General features: G+C 46.1%; 1 protein-coding gene across 3 annotated transcripts in view; it reads right to left on the reverse strand.

Annotated features, from left to right (window-relative positions):
- Positions 1-1,039: 1,039 nt before the first annotated feature.
- Positions 1,040-25,138, reverse strand: part of qser1 (glutamine and serine rich 1) — a 224,330-nt gene continuing 200,231 nt past the window's right edge. For 2 of the 3 annotated variants that reach the window (XM_038807828.1, XM_038807827.1), the window contains 3 exons: positions 15,746-15,892; positions 3,020-3,115; positions 1,044-2,495 (listed from right to left, as the gene is read on the reverse strand). In XM_038807828.1, coding sequence (XP_038663756.1) covers positions 2,355-2,495; positions 3,020-3,115; positions 15,746-15,892 — 384 coding nt within the window. In that variant the 3' untranslated portion in view covers positions 1,044-2,354. Of the gene's footprint in view, positions 2,496-3,019; positions 3,116-15,745; positions 15,893-25,138 lie in introns of all 3 variants that reach the window. The other variant, XM_038807829.1, reaches the window with a different exon arrangement.

Genomic DNA, 25,138 nt, shown 5'->3' on the forward strand with positions numbered 1-25,138 from the left:
TTATGCCAATTTAGGATCAAATCATTTAGCACAGCTGGGTTCGCTCATCACTTTTGTCAATAAAGGGTTACTGAATGCAGCTTTGCAAAAATCTAGTTGTGTATTGTACCTGGTGATAAGGCAATTTTGACTTTATGTTCATTAAAATCTATGTAAATATTTGGGAGCATATTATATTCAGGAATTACTATGTAAATAAAGTCCACCGCTTTTCCCTCACCTCAAGAATATTGAGAATATCCACCACTGCCTCAGCCAATATGCTCTAAAACCTTCATCCAAGCTTTTGTTACCTCCAGACTCAACTGTTCCAATGCTCACCTGGCCGACCTCCCATCACCCAGAATCCTCTGCTGCCCAAATCCCAATTTACACAGTCCAGTTAACCTATCACATTTGCTCGGTGACCTGAAAACATTGCCTCTATTTTATGAATCATGGCCTTGTTCCTCCCCATCTCCAACTTCCTCTATCCAACAAATCTTGGGAATTCCACCTTCTTTTCATTCTGACCTCTTGTGCCTTCAACTGTCTTGGCTCTAAACTCCAGCATTTCTGCCCCAAAAATATCTACTCGCTTTCTTTAAGGCACTCCTTAAAAGCAACATCTTTTGGTTACGTGTCCTAATATCTCACGTAATGTCACATTTTATCTGAAAATGTTCCTATGAAGTGCATTGGATTGTTATGCTGGCAAATGTTTGAGTCCAGGTCAAATACCACTCCACAATATTGACTATCTCATTCAGAATGGTGCAAAAGGCAACTGATGTAATAAATGTTACACCATTACAGTTTTTGTGAAGAGAGTTGAAGACAACTTTAAATGCTGCTGTCCCTAACAGGGTCAGGAGTATTTGATGTTGAAACTGGGTCACTAAAAGTAGAAGAGTGTGCTATTCACACCATGGACTGACTACCTCAAAAATTATTTAAAATATACAGGGAAATATTTAGCATTATTGCCTCCAAATAATCTGGAACATACAGCAGTAATGATTTGAAAGACACAATTAAAGCAATAAACAATGTGGGAAGAGGCATTTAAAAAATGGTGCACAGTTTAAGGGTTAATTTGATAGAGTAAAACATCATGATTCATAAAATGGAAAGCAACAATCAGAGCAAAAAATAAACCACCAGGGTAACATTATTGTAGAAAAGATTATCCATTAACAGTCAAAACCAATTTGAATTTAACTACATTTACAAATCTGCTGTACATATTGCTGAATTGTTAAACAGTTCTCATGGCATAATATAAACTTTTTTTGGTTTTAGGTTTAGTAGGAAATTTATTTTCATGTATCAGAAAATAATTGCAATGTGTAACACAGCTACACTTAAAAGGCAAAACTAGTCCAATATGCAGATCTGGTTCACACTGAAGCAAACTTATATTAATAGGAAAAAAGAAATAGCAGTTTACCTCAGTATATAAAGTATACAATGTGATCAACATATAAATGAAAAGAATTTACTGGAAACAATGCAAAGTGTATTACAAAGATAAATGAACATAATTCAAACCACAATATTTTCTCTGAAAAATACAATTACTGATGAAATAAAATGTACAATTTATTTTAAAGAAATATGGGTATAAAGTAAAAATATTTTTTCTTCAAAACAGGGAAAACAGATGTGTTCATCACATTTTCATCACCAGAACTGACACAAATAGTCATAGAATTGCACCAACTCCACGTCCAGTTTCCTGAACTTGCTATTTTAAAATGTAAAAGGAGTCTGTAAAGCAATGAAAATTATATATTTTCTGATGGCATACTTACTGTAACGACTGTCATGACACACCAACTTTCTTTATAATATGTATGGAAATTTGGTAGGCAGACATTAGAAAGATATGATAGCCTCTGTCTTGTAGGTCAGTAAGAGGCAAGTAACCAAATTTAAAGAATTTCTTGTAGAACAAAACAGTTTCCTAAAGTGTTAAAACTACATTAATAAAGAAAATCATAATATACTTAGTGCATGCCTTGCCATTTTGATCGGTCACAAAAGTTTATTTAAAAAAAATGTTTTTTTCTCTTTTTGGAAATAGACGTTACTCAATATCTCAAGTTCACAGAATACAAATAAATCAAAAACGCTGGCCATCATAAAAATGTGGTTACAGACATAATAATCAATAAACCCCCAATGTCAAAATGTGTTTTCTTGGCCACCATGTCTGCGAAGCTTTGGACCAAAATACAAGGTTCATCAAAGCCCATGAGCGCCACTATTAAAGGCCTAGTCTGGCATCACTGGGGTGCCAAAGTTCATTTCAATGTCTCCATGATATTTTGTTAGTGCCATAGGTAAGACCGTTGAAAAATCTCATATGTACATTACAAACACTTTTGCTGTGCTTGTGTCAGGAGGTCACCAAATTTTTCAAAGAGGTCCTCCACCCATTTCTCATTTTCCATACATTGCTGAATTGTTTCAACTTGGCCAAGGTCTTTATTCTGTTTTAGAATGGAAGCAGCCTATCCAAAAGAATAGTGGAAAAGCATTAGAAAGTTTAGCAAGTGCATACAGAAGATTTGGCTTTGCATTGATGTATATTTTTTCATATAAATAAAATCTCTGAACTTTTTGGAGATCAACTTGCTTCATTCACAGTAACCGTATCACAATATTTGATAAATTATGTATACACTCAGAATTATCAATTGTTAGAAAATAACCTGGTCTTTTGCAAAACAAATAATTAACTTTTATATTTGCAACCACCATAGAATGAAATATCAGTAGGACTTCTGAACTTCATTTAAATTTACAATGCAAACTTGAAAATATATTATGGGAGAACTGTATTGTGAGATGATGCACCAAAGTCTTAGGAGGAAAAAACACATCTTTGATTAAGAAATCAACTTTTGCAAGAAATGTCAAACTTTACATTTTTAAATCCAGGATTTACAGACTTATCCTCAGATCTTCTTTACTTTGTTGCCATTTAACAAAACTTTATGAATTCAACTAATATTACAGAATGTTAAATACTCACCTCTTTCTTGCAAATCAGGTAGGTGTGATATTTATAGTGATGAAGTGTGTGATATAAAGTACAGCACTGCAATTTCTCTTGATCGACAGTGAATTCCTAAGTTTGAAATCCAGAACAAAATAATTTTAAAATTCAGTAGAAAGTGTGAACTGATCATTCAGCCACTTGAATGCAATTAGAATGCAATAAAATGCAACCACCTGATTGACAGTAACAGCACTGGAATGAGAAAAATTAGATGTATTCTTATACTTTATCTAATTAACTTAGCAACTCATATGGAGAGTCATTGAAATCATCTGAAATAGCTCAGGCTTCTTTGCCACATTTTCTTCTCACCGCATCTCACATTACATGACTGAACAATTTCAAAAGTTATACCACATGCATATTTTAAAATAATTTCAACCCCAATGCATATTAAAGAAAATAAAATCCATAGCTTTAGGCACTGCAAATTATCTCAAAAAAATAATGTATATATGTTTTATTCATTTATGGGATGTGGGCGTCAATGGTTGGAGCCCATTCCTAACTGCCCTCGAGAACGTGGTGGTGAGCTGCCCTTTGAACTGCTGCAGGAACTATATGAAATACTAGCTAGGCCACAGCTAGAGTGCTAAAGAGTTCTGATCACCACATTACAGGAAGGATACGATTGCATTGCAGAGAGGTAGAGTGAAGATTTACAAGTATGTTGCCAGGAATGTTAAATTTTAACTATTTGAAAAATAGATATTTTTATTCTCCTTTTTCCCACTTTACACCCACCAACAATAAACAATAATCAGTAACGAATATGTCAATCCCCATATCAATAACAACAATCCCATCCTCCCACCAAACCCCAAACATTAGCCCGCATGGTCACATAAACAAATGACAAAAAGGAATCAGGAATCACCCATAGTCATCATTAACACACACAGTCCCCCTCCCCGCAACCCTCCAACCAGGGCAACACGGTAGCACAAGTGATTAGCACTGTGTTTTCACAGTGCCAGGGTCCCAGGTTCGATTCCCTGCTGGGTCACCGTCTGTGCGGCGTCTGCACGTTCTCCCAATGTCTGCATGGGTTTCCTCCCGGTGCACCGGTTTCCTCCCACAATCCAAAGACTTGCAGGTTAGGTGGATTGGCCATGATAAACTGCCCTTAGTAACCAAAAAAGTTTAAGAGGGGTTATTGGGTTAGAATGGAAGTGGGTTGGTGCAGACTCGATGGGCCGAATGGCCTCCTTCTGCACTGTATGTTCTATGTTTTATTTTCTATGAACCCCCCACCCCCCCCAAATAATGTTCGATATTATCCAGTTCTTGAAAGTGCATTATGAATAATGCCCATGAATTGTAGAACCTCCTCCATCCTTCCCCTCAGTTCTATCTTAACCTTCTCAAGAGTCAAGAATTCCAACAGGTCCCCCCGCCACGCCAGGGCACAGGGTGGAGAGGTTGCTCTCCATTCCATCAGGATCCGCCTTTGGGCGATCAACGAGGCGAAGGCTACAACATCTGCCTCCGCACCCATTTCCAACTCGACTGGTCTGACACCCCGAATATGGCCTCCTGAGGGCCCGGGTCCAGTTTCACGTGCACCACTTTAGAGTTTACCGTAAAAACCTCCTTCCAGTAATCCCCCAGCTTTGGACAGGACGAAAACATATGAACATGATTTGCGGCCCCCCCACCTCGCCAAGTTCACACACATCTTCTACCCCTTCAAAGAATCGGCTCATCTTCACCCTCGTGAGGTGTGCTCTATATACCACCTTCAGCTGTTATCAGCCCCAACCTCGTGCACGAGGTGGAGGCATTCACTCTCCGGTGCACTTCACACCAGAACCCCTCCTCCATATCCTCTCCCAACTCTTCCTCCCACTTTGCTTTGATCCCTTCCATTGGTGCCTTCTCCTCTTCCAAAATAGCTCTGGAAACTGCCGACACTACCCTCTTCTCCAGTTCCCCTGTCATCAGCACCTCCTCCAGCAATGTGGAGGCCGGCTCCACCGGGAAATTCTGTATCTCCTTCCTGACAAAATATTGAACCTGCATGCATCTAAACATTCCCCTACTCCAGCCCGTACTTCGCTTCCAGCTCCTTCAATCCTGCAAACTAACCCCCCAGCAACAAATCTTTTAGTGTCTTAATCCCCTTCTCCTCCCATTTCCGAAAATTTCCATCCCATTTCCCTGGCTCAAATCTGTGGTTCCCCCGAACTGCCTTGACCCTGCCCCCAACCCGAAGTGTTGACGAAACTGCCTTCAAATTCTCAATGAAGCTATTATTACCGGACTCCTTGAGTATTTCCCCGGGGCCATCGGAGCGGCGCTGTCGCTAGTGCTTCAAGCCCGACACCCTGCACAAACTCTCCTCCATTCTGACCCACTGGGAATCAACCCCTCTGACCCAGCTCTGCACCTTCTCCACATTCGCCGCCCAGTAATAATACATCAGGAGGGCGGCATGTGGCGCAGTGGATAGTACTGGGACTGCGGCGCTGAGGACCCGGGTTCAAATCACGGCCCTGGGTCACTGTCCCTGTGGAGTTTGCACATTCTCCCCATGTCTGCATGGGTTTCACCTCCAAAACCCAAAGATGTGCAGGTTAGGTGGATTGGCCATGCTAAATTGACCCTTAATTGGAAAAAGAAAATTGGGTACACTAAATTTATGAAAAAAAAAAGTAATAATACATCAGGTTCGGAAGCCCCAAACCCCCTGCCTCTCTTCCGCTCTGTAGCAGGCCTTTCTAATTCTGGCCACCTTCCCTCCCCATATGAACGAGGTAATCATTCCTTCAATCTCTCTGAAAAATGCCTTTGGCAGGAAAATCGGCAGGCATTGGAAAATAAACAGAAATCGCGGCAACACGTTCATTTTAACTGCCTGTGCCTGACCCTCCAGTGGCAGAGGGAGACCATCCCACCTTGCCAAATCAGCTTTCACTCTCCCCACCAAACTAGAAATGTTGTACCTGCGGAGCCCCCCCCCCCGGGACAGGCCCCCCACACCCGGCCGAGACACCACAAAATACTCACTCTCGTCCAGATTTAGTTTGTACCCCGAGAATGACCCAAACACCCGAAGCAGCTCCAATATTCCCCCCATTAACATACTCGGTTCTGCCAGGTATAACAGCAAGTCACCAGCATACAAGGACACCCTATGCTTGTACTCCCACTCCCTCGGGTGCAGAAACCGCCAAGGGTCCACCTCTCCCATTTTCACCATTGGCCCAGCCAACACCTTCGGCCCCCTACCCCCCCCCCTCACTCTCCCCCAATGGGATCAGCGAATGCAGCTGTGACCTGTCCAACCTTGGCTCCTGCACCAAGTTCCAGTCCCCCCCCCCGCCCCCACTATCAGTTTGTGTGTGTCCAAGTCGGGGATGGCCCCAAACACCTTCTTCGCGAATCTCACATCGTCCCAATTGGGACCGTAAACACTTACCAGCGCCGCTAACCTCCCCTCCAGCGCCCCTGTCACAATCACATATCTACTCCCCTGATCTGCAACCACATTCTCCATCTGGAACCGTACTCTTTTGTTGAATTCTAACTATGAGGAAAGGTTGGATAGGCTGCGGCACTTTTCTTTGGAACAGAGCAGGCTGAGGGGAGAATTAGTTGAGAGTATAAAATTATATGGGCCCAGATGTAGCGGATAGGAAGAATCGATTTATTTTAGCAGAGAGGTCAAGATTTAAAGTACCCGTAATTGGTAGAAAGATTAGAGGGGAGATAAAGAAACATTTTTTTCACCTGGAGAGTGGCTGGGTTCTAGAATTTCCCACTCGACAGGGTGGTAGCAACAGAAACCTTCATTGCATTATAAAAGTACTTTAATATGCACTTTGAAGCACGGGAACCTATAAAGTGTTAAGGACAGAATCGGGAGAGAACTGCAACTTTTGCAACCTTTCCCTCACAGTCCATTATCAGAGAGGTTTTGGAAAGGAAGATGTGTGCATTTCTTAGCTCCCAGAGTGTGCGCGGTCAATTGAAATAACAGCATTAAACTTTCATATGTTGAAATAAAGAGGATTATTTATTCACAAGATGTGGAGATGCCGCCGTTGGACTGGGGTGAGCACAGTAAGAAGTCTTACAACACCAGGTTAAAGTCCAACAGGTTTGTTTCAAACACTAGCTTTCGGAGCACTGCTCCTTCCTTAGGTGAATGAGCAGTGCTCCGAAAGCTAGCGTTTGAAACAAACCTGTTGGACTTTAACCTGGTGTTGTAAGACTTCATACTGTATTCATTCACACACATAGAACAATACACTTTTCCAAGTTGTAAACAAAAGAATAGTTCAGAGTACACATGCTTGGTATGTTGCAGAAAGAAGTTGTCAGAGACCTGACAAAGGAGGCATTTTCACTTCAAAAGGGTGACTTCAGTAACTGCAATCGTACATGAGAAAGTCAGATTCCTTTAAAGAGATGGATGTTCAGCAAATCGCGATGGTCGTCACTTATTACACATTATTATTATTGCTTTTCCAGGCGATCAGGTTTCTTTGCAGCTGGACCTGGAGTAGGAATCAGGCTGGGCAATCAAGGTTTTAAAAATGGGATTGGGTTCACTGCCTTTTCTCCCATGTTTTCAGCAGCTGGTGGTTGCTGTAGTCTGATTGAGTTTTTCTCTGGTCTTGGAATAATAAAGGATTTGGCACCAGAATTTAGTTTTGGTCACATGATGGCAACTTCCATTCTCCAAATAATGATTTGGAACCAGGGTGACTGATACACAATGGGGAATGATTGGTAATCCATCAACATACCAGTTATGATTAGCACATTTGAAGACATTATTTGATATTCCATCCTCATGCCTGCATCACAATTGGTGATCATAGTTTGCTGGATCTCTTCCACTGAGCTGGTAAGGGATACCAAGCCCTTTGCACCAGAGGTATCCATTTGTATTTGAGAACTTTCCCAGAGGGATTTTTAGACACAAGTTTATCCTTTGTGCAGAAACTGCAAAAGTTTCCCTGGAGATGGTGGTGGCGAGTTGCTTTCTTGAACTTCTGCAGTCCATGTGGTGTAGTTACAACCACAGTGCTGTTCAGAGAGGGGTGATTTTGATTCAGCAACAGTGAAGTAACAGCGATATATTTCCAAGTCAGGCTGGAGAGTGACATGGAGGGGAACTGGTGCTCCCATGTGTTTGTTGCCCACGTCCTTTTAGATGGTAGTGGTCATGGGTTTGGAAGGAGCTGCCTGAGAAGCCTTGGTTGTTTCTGCAGGGCACCTTGTAAGTGGTACACAGAGTTTGTCAGTGGTGAAGAAAGTGAATGTTTGTGGAAGGTTTATCAATCAATCAGACTGTTTTGTCCTGGATGGTATTGAGCTTTGAGTGTTGTTGGAGCTATATCAAACCAGTCAAGTGGTGAGTATTCCATCACACTTGCGACTTGTGCCTTGTAGATGGTGGACAGGTTTTGGAGAGTGAGGAGATGAGTTACTCGCCACAGAATTCCTAGCCTCTGGCCTGTATTGCATCCACAGTATTTATATGGCTAGTCCAGTTCAGGTACTGGTCAATGATAATACCCAGGATGTTGATAGTGCGTGATTTAGCGATGGTAATGCCATTGAATGTCAAGGGCAATGGTTAGATTCTTTCTTGAACTGTATGAGGCTAAGCCTCGCACAGGACGAGGAGGAATTCACTCTTTCCAGGGCATTCGCCCACGCCCCCTCCTCAATCTCCTCAACCAGCTCCTCCTCCCATTTACCCTTCAGCTCCTCCACCGAGGCCTCATCCACCTCCTGCATGACGTGGTACATGTCCGAAATCCTCCCCCCTCCAACCCACACCCCCGAGAGTACCCTGTCCCGTACCCCACATGGGGGCAGCAGAGGGAACCCCTCCACCTGCCGCCTGGCAAACGCCCTAACCTGCATGTACCTAAACATGTTCCTCGGGGGGAGCCCAAACTTGGAGGGAGCGGCAATGGCGCCGTTACCAGCGCCTCCAGGCTCGTGTCCACGCAGGACGCCATCTCCATCCTCTTCCAGGTTGCCCCTGCCCCGCCCATTACCCACTTATGCACCATCGCTGCGTTGGCAGCCCAAGAGTACCCACAGAGGTTGGGCAACGCCAGCCCCCCCCATCCCTGCCCCGCTCCAAAAACACCTTTCTCACCCTCGGAGTCCCATGCGCCCATACAAATCCTGTAATACTCCTGTTGACCCTCCTAAAAAAGGCCTTCGGGATAAGGATGGGGAGGCACTGGAACAGGAACAAAAACCTTGGGAGCACCGTCATCTTGACGGACTGCACCCTGCCCGCCAGCGACAGCAGCAACATGTCCCATCTTTTGAACTCCTCCTCCATTTGTTCCACCAGCCTAGTGAGGTTAAGCTGGTGAAGGGCCCCCCAGTTCCTAGCCACCTGGACTCCCAGGTACCGAAAGCTCCTCCCCGCCCTTTTCAGCGGGAGCCTACCAATCCCCTTCTCTTGATCACCCGGGTGCACGACGAACAGCTCACTCTTACCCAGGTTGAGCTTGTACCCAGAAAAGCCCCCAAATTCCCTAAGGATCTGCATCACCTCCGGCATTCCCCCCACTGGGTCTGCCACATAAAGCAACAAGTCATCTGCGTATAATGACACTCTGTGCTCCTCCCCACCCCGCACCAGACCCCTCCAATTCCTCGACTCCCTCAACGCCATGGCCAGGGGCTCAATTGCCAACGCAAAGAGAAAAGGGTCAGGGGACACCCCTGCCTCGTCCCCCGGTACAACCGAAAGTACTCCGAACTCCTCCTATTCGTGGCTACGCTCGCCATCGGGGCCTCATATAACAGCCTCACCCAACTGACAAACCCCTCCCCGAACCCAAACCTTTCCAGCACCTCCCACAAGTACCCCCACTTAACCCTATCAAAGGCCTTCTCCGCATCTAATGCTACCACTATCCCTGCCTCCCCTTCTACCGCCGGCATCATTATAACATTCAGAAGCCTACGTATATTGGTGTTCAGCTGCCTTCCCTTCACAAACCCTGTCTGGTCCTCATGAATGACCCCTGGCACACAGTCCTCTATCCTTGTGGCCAAGATCTTCGCCAACAGCTTGGCATCCACATTTAACGAGATCGGCCTATATGATCCCACCTGTAGGGGGTCCTTGTCCCGTTTAAGGATCAAGGAAATCAGCGCCCGTGACATAGTCGGGGGCAAAGTCCCCCCCTCCCTTGCCTCGTTAAAGGTCCTAACCAACAGGGGCCCATCAGGTCTGCATACATTTTGTAAAATTCGACCGGAAACCCATCCAGCCCCGGCGCCTTCCCCGACTGCATGCTGCCTATCCCCACCACGTCTTCGACTATGACACTCTGTCTCATTATCCTCATCCATCTCCTCCAACTGTACGTGTCCCTTTGCGTCTGCCAATTTTAACAAATTTTCATGTTTCAGAGCCATTTTCCGAAGTTCAAATTCTCTATCTTTTTCCCTTTCCTCTCTATCTCTTTCTTTGTTTCTTTTTTCTACCCAGTGCGGGGCATGGTCCGAAATGACTATGGCCGAATACTCGGCATCCTTCACCATCGAAATCAGCCCTCTGCTCAAGACAAAAAAAATCGATCCGGGAATAGGCTTTATGCACGTGGGAAAAAAATGAATACTCCCTGGCCCTCGGCCTCGCGAACCTCCAAGGATCCACCCCCCCCCCCCCCCCCCAAAATCTGGTCCATAAACCCCCTCAACACCTTAGCCGCCGCGGGCCTCCTGCCCGTCCTGGACATGGATCGATCCAATGGGGGATCCAGCACTGTGTTAAAGTCCCCCCCAGTATCAGGCCCCCCGTCTCTAGATCCGGAATGCGGCCCAGCATGCGCCGCATAAAATCCACATCGTCCCAATTTGGGGCATAGACATTCACCAGCACCACCCGCTCCCCTTGCAACTTGCCGCTCACCATCACATACCTCCCTCCACTGTCAGCCACTACTTTTGACGCCTCAAACGACACCCTTTTCCCCACCAGAATCGCCACCACCCGATTATTTGCATCCAGCCCCGAATGAAACACCTGGCCTACCCAGCCCTTCCTCAGTCTAACCTGTTCCGCCACCTTCAGGTGCGTCTCCTAGAGCATAGCCACGTCTGCCTTCAGCCCCTTCAGGTGCGTAAACACCCGGGCCTGTTTGACCGGCCCATTCAGCCCCCTCACATTCCAAGTTATCAGCCGGTTCAGAGGGCTCCCTGCCCCCCTCCCCCTGCCGACTAGCCATAACCCGTCCCCTGCCCGCCCCAGGCCAGCGCCCCCCGCTCGGCCCGTCCCCCACGGCGGCAAACCCCCACCCCGGCCCCCCCCTGCATACTCCAGCTCCTTCCTGGCCATTTCAGCAGCAACCCGGTACCCCCCCCACCCCCCTCCCCCTCAAGGCTAGGACACCTCCCAGCCGCGTTACTCCCTCCGTAACACTCCCGTGAGCCAGCTAACTTCTGCTGACCCCGGTGACTCCCGCCACACCTCCGACTCCCCCCAACGTGGGGCTACTCCTCCTCCCCCAGACCCATCAGCAGACCCTCCTCCTCCCCCTCTCGCGCGGGGGAATAAAGCCTGCGCTTCTCAGCTCAGACCCCACCCCCATCCACCCTCAGCGCGGGAAACAGAAGAAAAGCCCACGCTTTCCCTCTACCCGACCTCGCCCACGCAAAAAAGACAGCACCCCACCCGCCCAAGAACCAACACACAACCAGCTTAAAACAGCATAAAGCAGAGACCCTTCCCACCAAAAGTTAACACAGTTATTTACAAACCCCCGACCCTCAGTCAGAGTCCAACTTCTCGACCTGCACAAAGGCCCACGCCTCCGCGGACTCAAAATAAAAGTGCCGGTCCTTGAAAGTGACCCACAGATGCGCCGGCTGTAACATGCCAAACTTCACACTCTTTCTGTGGAGCACCACCTTCGTCCGGTTGTACCCGGCCCTCCGCTTAGCCACCTCCGCACTCCAGTCCTGGTAGATCCGCACTACCGTGTTCTCCCACTTGCTGCTCCGCTCCTTCTTGGCCCACCTCAGCACGCACTCTCGGTCAGCGAACCGGTGGAACCGCACCAGCACCGCCCGTGGTGGCTCATTCGGCTTGGGCTTCCTGGCCAGTATTCTGTGGGCCCCCTCCAGCTCCAGGAGCCCCTGGAAGGACCCAGCTCCCATCAGCGAGTTCAACAAAACGACCACATAGGCCCCCAGGTCTGACCCCTCCAGCCCCTCCGTGAGGCCCAGGATCCGCAAATTTTTCCGCCTCGACCGGTTCTCCATCTCCTTGAACCGCTCCTGCCACTACTTATGGAGCGCCTCATGCATCTCCACCTTTACCGTGAGGGCCGCGGCCTCATCCTCTCTTTCGGAGGCTTGTTGTCGGAGCTCCCGGATCTCCACCCCCTGAGCTGCCTGCGTCGCCAGCAGCTTGTCCGCATTCACCTTCAGCTAGTCTAGCAGCTCTACTTTTAGCTCCTGAAAACATTGCTGGAGAGTCTCCTGCTGCACCTGCGCCCACTGCCTCCATTCCTTGAGGCCTCCGCCGGCCGCCATCTTAGGCGCTGCCACCGCTATTTTGCTGGCCCCACTCCTGGTCAAGACCATAGACCACTGGGGATCCGCTGCAGACACCTTCCCACGTCGGGAACCGTCGAGCAAGTACCGCTGGGGGCCCTTAAAAGAGCCCAAAAGTCTGTTCCTGCCGGGAGCTGCCGAACGTGCGGCTTAGCTCCGCATAGCCGCAACCGCGATGATTGACTTCTAACCACCACAACTATTTTCCTTTGTGCGAGTGATGAAACCCTTGGATTCCCATCGTCTCCAGTTTTGCTAGGGCTCCTTAATGCCATACTTGGTCAAATGCTGCCTTGACATCAAGGGTATTACTAGAACCTCACATCTGGAATTCAGCTCCTTTGTCCATGTTTGAAACATGGCTGTTATGAGGACAGGAACTGAATGACCCTGGCGGAACCCAAACTGAGCATCAGTGAGCAGGTTAATGGTAAGCAAGTGCTGCTTGATAGCATTATTGATGCCCTCTTCCATCACTTTACTGATGACCAAGAGTAGACTGATGGGGCAGTAATTGGCCGAGTTGAATTAAAAAAAATATATAATTTTATTCTCATTTTCCACACTTACATCAAATATACACCCAACAAAAGATAATAACAAATACAACAGCAATCCCCCAACCAACAGCCCCTTCTTCATACAAACCCAAACCTCCTCCCTACATCCCAAATACAAAACAAGCTGAGGCTGGTCCGACACCCCGAATATGGCTTCTCGAGGCCATGGTTCGAACCTCACATGCGCCACCCCCGAGATGATCTTCAAGACCTCCCTCCAGTTTCGGAGAGGACAAAAACATATGAACATGATTTCCTGGGCTCCTTCCACCGTGTTGCGTCTTTTCGTCCGACGTCACTTCGTCCAACGACACTTCGTCCACGTCTTTTGGTCCAACGTCTTTTTGTCCGCCCGTCTTTTGGTCCAACGTCACTTCGTCCAATTATCCAATTACAAATTAACTCCGTATAAAACCATTTAATTGATAAAATGCAAGTACAATACAGCAAGTGAATTTAATTGCTAAAATGCAAGTAATTGATAAAATGCAAGTAAAATGCAAGTTGAAAAATGCAGTTAAAAAATCTAAAAATGCAGTTAAAAAATCTAAAAGTTTACTAATTACTTAAAATTCCCGAAATTACTTACAATTGATGTAAATTGTAAATTCCCGAAATTCCCTAAAAGTTAGATTTCCAGAACTGTACCCGAGAGAGAATAATGGGGAGAGGACAAGATGATTTGATATTCTACAATTCCGACAGACACAGATATAAGTGGGAGTCTAATTGGATTTAGACAATGAGTGCAGTTCTGAAAGAAGCAGATTTAAACTCGATTTTCGTCGAGTGATTAAAACCTCTGGTTGGCAGTGGGTTCTGACATTACAGGTCTGAAATGATCAAATATTCCATCAGATACAATGGCTCTCATCACGCTGGAGCATACATGGGTGAATATCCTGCAGCTTATCTTAATAATGTCTGGAGATCAAGCAGCACAAATGCAGAACTCAACCTCAAGAGGCGAAATAGGTGGAGAGGATCCTTGAGCAGTAACATTGAAAAACTAAATTAAACTATTTGTAATTGGATAATTGGACGAAGTGACGTTGGACCAAAAGACGGGCGGACAAAAAGACGTTGGACCAAAAGACGTGGACGAAGTGTCGTTGGACGAAATGACGTCGGACGAAAAGACATAGCACCCCTTCCACAGCACTCACACACCTCCACCCCCTCGAAGAGTCGGCTCATCCTTGCCCCCGTGAGGTACGCCCTAAATACCACCTTCAACTGTGTCAACCCCAAACTCATGCACGAAGTTGAAGCATTCACCCTCCGGAGCACCTCACACCACAGCCCTTCCTCCATACCCTGCCCCAAAGCTTTAATCCCCTCCAATGATACCTTGTCCTCCCCCAGAATCTTCCCATAGATCGCTGACACTGCCACTCACTCCATTTCCCCTGCTGTCAATACCTCCTCTGGTAATGTGGAGGCCAGCGCCATCGGGAAGCTCTGAACCTCCTTCTTGGCGAAATCTCGGACCTGCAGATATCTAAATACCTCCTCCTGCCTCAGCCTATATTTCTACCCAACTCCTCCAGCCTCCTAAAACGGCCCCCCAGAAACAAATCCTTTAATACTCTAACTCTCCTCTCCTCCCATGGCCGGGTTGGATATGTCCTGTTTCATGTGCACAGGACATAACTGGGTAATTTTCCACATTGCTGGTAGATGCCAGTGTTGTAGCTGGAACAACTTGGCTCGGGACACTGCAATTTCTGGATTACAAATCTTTAGGACTGTTGCCGAAACATTGTCAGGCCCAAAGTCCTTGCAGTATCCAGTGCCTTTAGCCTTTTCCTCCTATCACACGTAGAGAATTGAACTGGCTGAAGACTGACATCTGTGATGCTACAGACCTCAAGAGCAGTCAGAGATGGATCACCCACTCGGCACTTCTGGCTGAAGATTGTGGCTAACGCTTCAGCCTTATCGCTTGCCTTTATATGCTTGGCTCCTCGGTCATTGAGAGGGGGTTAGTTGTGGAGCCTTGTCCTCCCGCGAGTTCTTTAATTGCCCACCACCATTCCCAATTGGATGTGGCAGGTCTACAGAGTTTAGATCTGATCCATTGATTGTAGAATTCCTTAGCTCTATTACTTGCTGCTGATACTGTCTGGTACACAAATTGTAGCTTCATCAGGTTTCAAGTTATGAATAGGACATGATTTCACGAGGCATGACAAAAACTAGACGATCAAGAGCTGAACTTAGGGATTAGGCTAGTACAGATATAATGATATCTTTCTGTGTCGTAAATTTCCAAGATTCTATGATGCACAGAAGCATTTTTCTTGGTATTTCAGAGACATTTCTTCAATGTCAATGGGATTATTTTGAACAGAGCAATTTAATATACAAGCTTATTTTTGGGAGTTATGAAGATGATGTTCGAAAAGGAATCAATGATCAACCAATTAGTAAATACTATTACCTCCAGCTGAATAATTTTGACTGCATAATTGTTGAGATTTTGGAAGATTTTTTGAAACCATTATTAGATCTCATGTGGTAGAATAGACTAATTTGGAGGAAAAAGTACATTAGACTTCTATTTTTGGTTTAAGCCAGAAGATCTTACCTTTTGGCCCTTAGCATTATGTTTTAATGCTTGGAGCGTCTTCTTGTTGTAACTTTTACCACTCAATTTAATTTTTGACATATTGGAATTGTTGCTCTTTGCTCCCGAGGTACATGTCGTCAGTTCAGGAAAATTCTCCAGTGCAGTCTGTAGAACAACAAAATACAAATTCATAGAATAGAATATACAGAAAGATTTGGCCTTTCATGTCATTGCTAGCTCTGAGAGCAACTCAGATATCCCACTCTCTTTTCCCAAAACCCTGCAAATATTTTCTCTTCATTTAATTATCCAATTTTCTTAAGAATTAAATCTACCTCCACCAAACTCTCGGGCAGTGCATTCCACATCCTAATCAATCACGGTCTAAAGTTTCCCCTCCCACTGCCTCCACTTCGTTTGCTCATCACCAATGACTTCTGTTTCCAGATCCTTCCAACAGTGGGAACAGTTCATTAAATATTCATTCATGGGATATGGGCGTTGCTGGCTAGGCCAGCATTAATTGCCAATCTCTAATTGCTGTTGAGATGGTAGTGGTGAGCCGCCATCTTGCACCGCTGCAGTCCATGTGGTGTGGGTACACCCACAGTGCATTTAGGAAAGTTGTTTCTGGATTTTGACCCAGCAACAGTGAAGAAATGGCAATATAGTTCCAAGTCAGGATGGTGCGTTGCTTGGATGGGTGATGTTCCCAAGCATCTTTAGGTGGTAAAGGACACATAAAGGTGCCTTGCTGCAGTGTATCTTGTAAATGGTATACACTGAGGCCACTGTGTATCGGTAGTAGATGCTACAGGTGGTGGGTGGATGGAGTGCCAACAGTCAGTTTGCTTGCACTGCATGGTGTTGAACCTCTTGAACGCTGTTGGTGCTGCACTCATCCAAGCAAGTGAAGTGTTCCATCACACTCCTGACTTGTGGCTTGTAGATGGTGGGCAGGCTTTGGGTAGTCAGGAAGTCAGTTACTCTCCACAGAATCCACAAACTCTGATCTTCTTGCAGCTACAGTCCATGGTAACCCCCAGAATGCTGATCGTGGGGTTTCAGCGATGATACCACCACTGAATGTCAAGGAGAGATGGTTAGATTCTCTCCTATTAAAGATGCTCATTGCCTGGCAAGAATGTTACTTGCCAAAATGATGCCCAGGTTTTGTTGCATATGGGCATGGACCTCTTTAGTACCTGAGCAACAGTAAATGGTGAATATTGTGCAATCATCAGCAAATATCTCCACTTCTGACCTAATGACAAAGAAAAGGTAAGGGATGAAGCAGCTGAAGATGGTTCGGCCTACGCAACTACCCTGAGGAACTCTTGCAGCAATGTCTTGTGACTGAGATCCCACCGATCTATACTGTCCAGGCCCCTCACGATTTTGAACATTTCTATCAAACCTCATCTCAACCATCCCTTCTGGAAAGATAGCCACCCCAACTTCTCCAATCTATTCTTGTTAATGAGGTCCTTTGTGTTCAGTCAGAACAACTCGTGTAAATCTTTTCTGAACCCTCTCCTTCAGTGCCTTCAAATCTGCCTTAACGTTTGATGCCCAGAATTGGACACAATGGTGCAGTTAAGGGCAACCAGTCTTTTATAAAGTCAAGTATAAATATTGAACATTAAAATATATTCACGAGCAGAGAAATACAAAGAACAAAAAAAAGTCAACACAACTGTCATCGGGTTCTGCAAACACACACGCAGGTTTGAGAGATTAGTTCACAACCCAATGAATCTGTATGCACCACCTGAGAGGAAAGTTACTCCGAAGATGAATTCAGCTGATGTTGCATCCTGGGTGCATTACAGTGTACTGCACTCTCTATTTATAAAGCCTAGGAACGTGTATGCCACATTCTCAATTTGCCTCATTATCTTCAATCATTTGTACAGATATACCCCATGTCCTGATGCTTCTGCATCCCTTTTCGAACTGTATCATTTATTTATTTATTTAAATTTAGATTAGCCAATTCTTTTTTTCCAATTAAGGGGTAATTTAGCGTGGCCAATGCACGTAACCTGCACATCTTTAGGTTGTGGGGGTGAGATCCACGCAGACACCGGGAGAATGTGCAAACTCCAGACAGTGACCCTGGGTTGGGATCGAACCCGGGTGAACTGTATCATTTACATTACCTGTCTTCTACCAGAATGGAACATTTTGCACTTTTCTGATAAATTTCATCTGTCATGTTCATGTCCATTTCACCAATCTGTTCACATCCTCTTGAAGTCTATCCCGATCCTTCTCATGGTTCACAATTTTTTTCTAAGTTTCGTCTCATGCGCAATTAAAAAAATTGTGCTCTGCCCCTCAAGTCACCTTAATATATATAAAGAAATACACTGGCCTTCTGGAAAATGCCACTGTATACTGTCCCTCAGTCTGTAAACAACAGTTCACCACTCTCGAGGAGTAGCAAGAGAGAGCGGAGCCAGCAATGCATAAAACAGCACGAGGAGGAGTGGGAGCGCACAGATACAGCAAAGCTTAAAACAGTGCAAGGGGGAGCGTGGGAGAGGCAAGGCTTAAAACCACATAAGGAGTGGAAGAGAACGCACCCAGCGATCTTTAAAATAGTGCAATGAGGAGTGGGAGCAAGGGGACCCAGCAAGGCATAAAGCAGCTCAGGAGACAGCAGACCTAACTGGGGGGTCAATCTGTTGACCAGCTGCATGTTGAGAAAAATCACAGAGAAAAAGGCGTATGATTGGTTGGTGAGTATTTTTCTTGTTTTTCTTTCAAAACTTTGGTAATTTATTAGTAATTGTAAAGTTTTATTTCTCGCAGTAAGGATGATTAGCAGTAGTAAACCTGATCAGGGGGATAGGGTGAATGATCTAAAATGAAGTAAGACAAAGATGGCTGGGCAAGGGATGTACAGAGGCTGCCATATGTGGGAGTTGAAGGACGCAAGTGTGATCCATGGCAAGCATATTTGAAAGAAGTGTCTGTGACTTGAGGAGCTTCAGCTCAGACTCAATAGGCTGGAAATCGAGTGATGGACAAAGCGATGCATTAGGGTGGGGGTATAGTTACTTGGTACTTTGTTCCAGAAGGTAGTCACAGAGACAGGAGAATGTAACTGCAAGTGAGGCAGATAACAGGATCGAGAAAGTGAACGGAGTCTCAATTCCTACAATTGTCCACCGTGCTTGAAGTTCTTGCAGCTTGTATGGACGAAAGCGGAGGCTGCAAGGTGGATTTATTAAAAATTCATTTTTGGGATGTGGGCTTCACTGGCTAGGACAGTCGCTATTGCCCATCCCTAGTTTCTCTCAAGAAGGTGGTTAGCTGCCTTCTTGAACTGCTGCATTCTTTTTTTGAAAAATATTTTATTGAGGCATTTATATTTTACGTTTTAACAGAATAAGCAACCACACACCAAGAAAAACAAAACCCAGCCAACATGGCTGACATAAACAACACCCCGACAACAATTCCCCCTTTTAAAAAAAAAAGTCCATTAGCTACTTATATATTTCCGATACCTTCCCCCCTCGCACTCCCGTTTTTGACAATACCTTATTCTGCAACCCTGGGGCAGCAGGCGCCTCTGCACAAAGTCTCTTACCTGTAAATAACGGAACCCATTCCCACCGGGCAGCTTAAACTCCTCCTCCAAGCACAGAAATCCCCCGTCTGTAAACAGGTCCCCAAACCGCTCGATCCCCGCCTGCTGCCACCCCTGAAACCCCCCATCTAGTCCCCCCCGGAGCAAACCGGTGGTTGCCACATATTGGTGCCCAAACCGAAGCCCGCTCCAGCCCCATGTGCTGTCACCACGACACCTACACCCTCAGGGCCTCCACCACTATCGGGCTTGTGGAGTACTTGGTCAGTGAGAACGGCAGAGTTAACAGTGCCCCCAAACTCATGTCCTTCCATGAGGCTGCCTCCATCCGCGTCCACACCGACCACACCCTCACTACCCATTTCCTGACCATCGCTATATTTGGCGCCCAGTAGTAACTTATAAAGTTCAGGAGAGCCAGCCAGCAACCACCAGCAGCCCCTTTATCACCCACGGAGTACCGTCAACTTTACGGTCTGAACCCTCCCCACCAGTGACAACGCCCCCATACTATCCTGTAGCCACCGAAGTTGGCCATTCCCTAAATACAAAATGGAGGAACGCAAAGCTTACAGGTTAAAATGGACAATGTTTGCAGCACCAGCAGGCTGCACCAAGCAAATGTATATTCTGTCTGCTAAGGGAGCAGAAAGCACCGAAAAGAACATTCCGCATACTAATGAGACAATCTCCGGGATAGTTAACATAGTAATGGAACGATCCCAGGGACAATGGACACAAATGGGGAAGTAACTGCAACAGTGCATGGGAAACCAGACACCCCGGCACCAGCGGGATCCGAAAACAAAACACCTGAAAGGCCCGGCCAGTAGCCAAGGAACAGCCTCAGTATTGGGGGGATTCAAACATATCGATTGGGAAGAGACCCAATCGATTCAGAGCAGGTAAAGGGGTCTGCCCAAAGGGGCGCGGATCCCTGGGACCTATAAAAGACAGACCCACACTTAGTTTGTTCTTCTTGTCCAGCCCTCCTCTCTCTTCTGAACCAGCCCTCCTCCCCTTGACCAGCCCTCCTCTCTGGACCAGCACCTCGACCAGCTTTTGCCAAGAAGACCTTGAACGAGAGAGAGGAGAGGTTTGGGACAGCAGCCGCCAGCAAGTAAGTGTCTCACAACGATCGCTACCAGAGATAGACATTCCTGACCCCTTTTTAACCCGTACCAACCTGAAGTCTGTAGACCAGAGCAGAGCAAGAGGCCTTGTCCCCTGATCCGGCAGTTCCCTTGAGATAAGTATTGGTTTATTTAGCGGTAGGAATAGTTTAATCCTCTTAGCGTATGCATGGGAACTATTATAATTTTATTATAATAAACTCAGTTGTTTGAACTTACTAATTGGTGTATGATTTTATTGCTTTGAACTTAACCTTGAAACTTGTGGCGGTATCTTAACGATACCTGGCGACTCCAGAGCTAAGTAACGAAAGAGCCAAATTGAGTGTTAAGCACACTCACCCAGAACGAGCAATAATCCCCTGCCAGACCCTCAACGCTCTCAGCACCATCGCCAGTGGGGAGAGTGGACATCCCTGCCTCGTCCCCTGGTACAACATAAAGTAGTCCAAGCTCACCCGGTTCGTCTGCACATTCACCACCGGTGCCTGGTACAGCAGCCGGACCCAATCCGCAAAACCCTGCCCAAACCCAAAATGCTTAATCTGTGTCGCCGCTGAAAAGTCCTGGAAAAAGGAAATCTTTGCTCCCTTGTGGAGCAGGTCCCACTAGATTTTGCTGTTTTAGGACCTTCTGTCAATCTTTAAAATTGTGGAAGCAAATTATTATAGGCCTGGGACCAAGATTTTCCCTTAAGCATTGAAGGCCTTGATGAAGTTTGAAGGCAACTCAGGATGGCTGGAGTGAATTCCGTTATGCTTTACCTGCAACTCTGAAAATGATAGCTGACTCTGCTAAGTCCTTTGATAATCTAACTGCTACTTTGGCCTTCATCAAGGCCATGAAGGACAAGGATTTGGACTGATGGCCTGAAACTTGGAAGAACACAAAGCTTTAACCCGGAATCTTTCCCAATTATGTGTGGTTTGTCTGAATGTATTGTCTCTTATCCTGTTTCTGGGGATATGCTAATATTTGAGGACTATGTAGAATGTCGTCGTCTTCTCCTGGAGTGTATTAGCTTATTCATAGTAGATGTGCTGTGTGCTTATTATCCGTGTCTTAATCACGGCAGAGTCGAGTGCTGCCATTGCTGGAGGGTGGGTAGTGGATATAAATCTTCATAGGTGGGTTTAGAATGTGGGAGGAACATTTGACTGCCATTCCCCTGTTGGCTTTCTTTCTCTCTACTTGTTTTTTAAAATATAAAATGAGTATCCAATTTTTTTTTCCAATTAAGGAGCAATTTAATGTGACCAATCCACCTGCCCTGCACATCTTTTTGGGCTGTGGGGGTGAGACCCACACAGACATGAAGAGAATGTGCAAACTCCACACGGACAGTGACCCAGGACTGGGATCGAAACCAGGTCCTCAGTGCCGTGAGGCAGTAGTTGCCACTCTTCTCTCCTACTTGTTGAGGAGATTGTATACTAGTGGTAATGACAGTTTGGCTGTGTTTTAATCCTATGGGTCCTCAGTCTTATTTGAGGATTGTCCTCTCAGAACTACTATGGTCATGATTTGTTTGCATTTTTGTTATTATAATGGGATCGCATTACCCTGCATTGGTACAAACAGTCCTTTATCCATAAAAGGAACATTTTGAGGATGCTTTGGTGCCTCTTGCGTAAAATGAGTTAGGGGAGGGGTGTCATGGCGCATACCCGGTTGTGGCATGAAAATCCGGTCCTATTCTTCTTCTGTGGCCTCATTTTATTAATCTTGGTATTGCAATGCATAAAAGACATGCATCATGAACTATTCCTCCTTCCTTCCACTCAATTTGTTAATCTGCTGCTGAATTGATTCAATATATAAACTAGAGGCGCCAGTTCCTTAAGTTTACTTGTTCGGAATTTATCCTCTCTTGCTTTCTCCTATGCTTACTGTAACTCCTGTTCTACCTGTTTTGCACTGATTTTTTTTGTTACTTTATTCGATTTATTGTAAAAATAAATTGAAAAACCTAATCAGCAAATTGATTTTAAAATATAGAGAAAGTAGAGAATGAGAAAAAAACTGGCTGATAATATAAAACAGATAGTAAGTAAACGGAATCTCCTCATGTGCAAGGATGAACCTGATACAGTTTAAGGTGGTGCACAGGGTGCATATGACTTGAGCAAGAATGAGTGGGTTCTTTCAGGGGGGTAGCAGATGAGTGAGAGAGGTGTGGGCGGGGGCCAGTGAATCACGTGCACATGTTTTGGGGTTACTAAAAATTGGGAAGATTCTGGGCGGGAGTCTTAGCTAGGATAGTGGAGGAGGTGGAGGACCCGGACCCTTTGGTGGCGATATTTGGGGTCTCAGAGAAGCCGGAGATCATGGAGAGGAGGCAGGCCGATGTCTTGGTCATCGCCTCTCTGATTACACAGTGGAGAATTTTGCTGGAGTAGCGATTGGCATTGCCACCAGGGTTAGCAGCTTGGTTGGGTGACCTGAACGACTTCCTGCGTTTAGAGAAGATAAAATGAGTTAAGGGGCTCTTCAGGGGGGTTTGAGGAAAGGTGGGGGATGTTTGTGACCGTGTTTGAGGGGCACCGTGGGGGAGAGGGCAGGGGTGAAAAAGAGGAAAATTCTGTACAGACTGTATAGTTGATTGTAGGGAAGTATGTTTCCCGGGGTGTTTGTTCGCTGTAACTTGTTTTGATACATGTTTGCAAATAAATCATTAAAAAAAAAACAGATAAAAGAGTTTTAAGTATTTAAATAAGAAAAAGTAACTAAAGCTACAGTTGGTCCTTTAGAGACTGCGCCTGGAGAATTGGTAATGGAAAACAAGGAATAGGCAGAGGCATTGAACAGGTATTTTGCATCTGTCTTCACCATAGCGGATTTTCCAAAGTCAAGTGAAAATCAAGCGGTGAAAGGGAAGGAGGAACTTAAAACAATCACTATCACCAAGGACAGGTGTTTAAAAACTATTAGACATAAAGGCTGACAAGTCCCCGGGGCCAGATGGCGTGCATCCTAGAATCTTAAAAGTGGTATCTGCAGGGCGGCTTGGTGGCGTCGTGGTTAGCCCTGTTGCTTACGGAGCTGATGATCCGGGTTCGATCCCGGACCCAGGTCACTGTGTGTATGGAGTTTTCACATTCTCCCAGTGTCTACCTGGATTTCACCCAAAGATGTGCAGGGTAGGTGGACTGGCCACACTAAATTGCCCCTTAATTGGAAAAGAAATGATTGGGCACTCTAAATTAAAAAAAAGATAGTATCTGCAGCGATACCAGAAAGCAGGGGATGGACGGCACTCCGCCCCTCCTCCCCACTGCAAAATTGGCGCAGATCCAATTCAGCACATCCTGCAGCCATAATCTGATTAGCCGCCTGCTCCATCAGTCCAGGCAGTGCCAAGAGTGCATTCATGGGGGCTGCAATCAAGAAAAAGGCCAATGGATCCGAGAGCCAGGTAAGTCCAGGGTCTTGAGCTGGAAGTGTTGGGGCTGGTTAGGGAAATGGGTAGGGGGGGGGGGTGCAGCAGGCAGGTAGAAATGGGGGTGGGGGGGGGGGGGGCTGGTCTCAAAGAGCAGCCCCTCTGCCTTCTTTTCTGCCCTCAAAAGCTCATTGTAAAATTGGGCTGCCCACTCCCACCCGACTAACCAAACCATTTTAAGATGTGGAGATGCTGGCGTTGGTCTGGGTTGGGCATACTAAGAAGTCTTAAACACCAGGTTAAAGTCCAACAGGTTTAAATCACGAACTTTCGGAGCATAGCTCCTTCATCAGGTGAGTGAAGAGGTAGTCCATTTTATAGCATATACAGTAGTCCCCCGTTATAACGCGCCCCGCAATACCGCGGTTCGCGATATACGGCGGGGGGGTTTATGGACCCCAACTTACTTGACTCATTTTAAACTCTTTTTGAAACAGCACCTTTTTGAGCCGCGATGATTAGACCGATTAGCAGCGATGATTACCCGCGATTAGACCGATTAGCAGCGATTATTACCCGCGATGATTAGACCGATTAGCAGCGATGATCACTGTCTTGTACTGTAGAACGATTAGCCGCGATGAGTAGCCGCGACCGATTAGCCCAGTTACACAGCCATAAAAGGGATACCTTTTCCAGTGCAGGTATCTTCGAGTTCGAGTTCAGTTGCTGTCGTGTCGTTCAAAATGTTTAAGCGCAAGTCTTACTCAGTGAGTCAAAAGATACATTTGATAGACCGGCTTCGAAACGGGGAAACGAAGGCAAAATTATCCAGAGAGACTGGTGTACCAGAGTCAACCCTCCGTGGGTGGGTGAAAGATGAGCCCAATTTAAGAGCATATGTTGGGACAGTTTCTCAGAGTGAAGGGCTTAGCAGGAAAAAGGCAAGGAACGCTAGTGACAGTAACTTAGAGAAGGCTGTGTTCACCTGGTTTGTCCAGGAACAGTCTGGTGGCACCCCCCTATCTGGACCTATCATCAGGACTCAGGCTGAGAAGTTCCATCACCAGCTCCACCCAGAGGACAGCAATTTCGTAGCCAGCAAGGGTTGGCTCCATCGGTTCCAGAAAAGACATGGGATAGGTGCAGTTACCATCAGTGGTGAACAGAGATCCGCCGACTCAGGAGCCGCAGCACCCTTTCCCGACATCCTCAAGAACTACATGGTGCAAGAGGAGCTGACCCCAGAGCAACTCTACAATGCAGATGAGTCAGGGCTTTACTGGAAGATGCTGCCT

The sequence above is a fragment of the Scyliorhinus canicula genome, chromosome 9, assembly GCF_902713615.1.
Source record: "Scyliorhinus canicula chromosome 9, sScyCan1.1, whole genome shotgun sequence".
Lineage (NCBI taxonomy): Eukaryota > Metazoa > Chordata > Chondrichthyes > Carcharhiniformes > Scyliorhinidae > Scyliorhinus > Scyliorhinus canicula.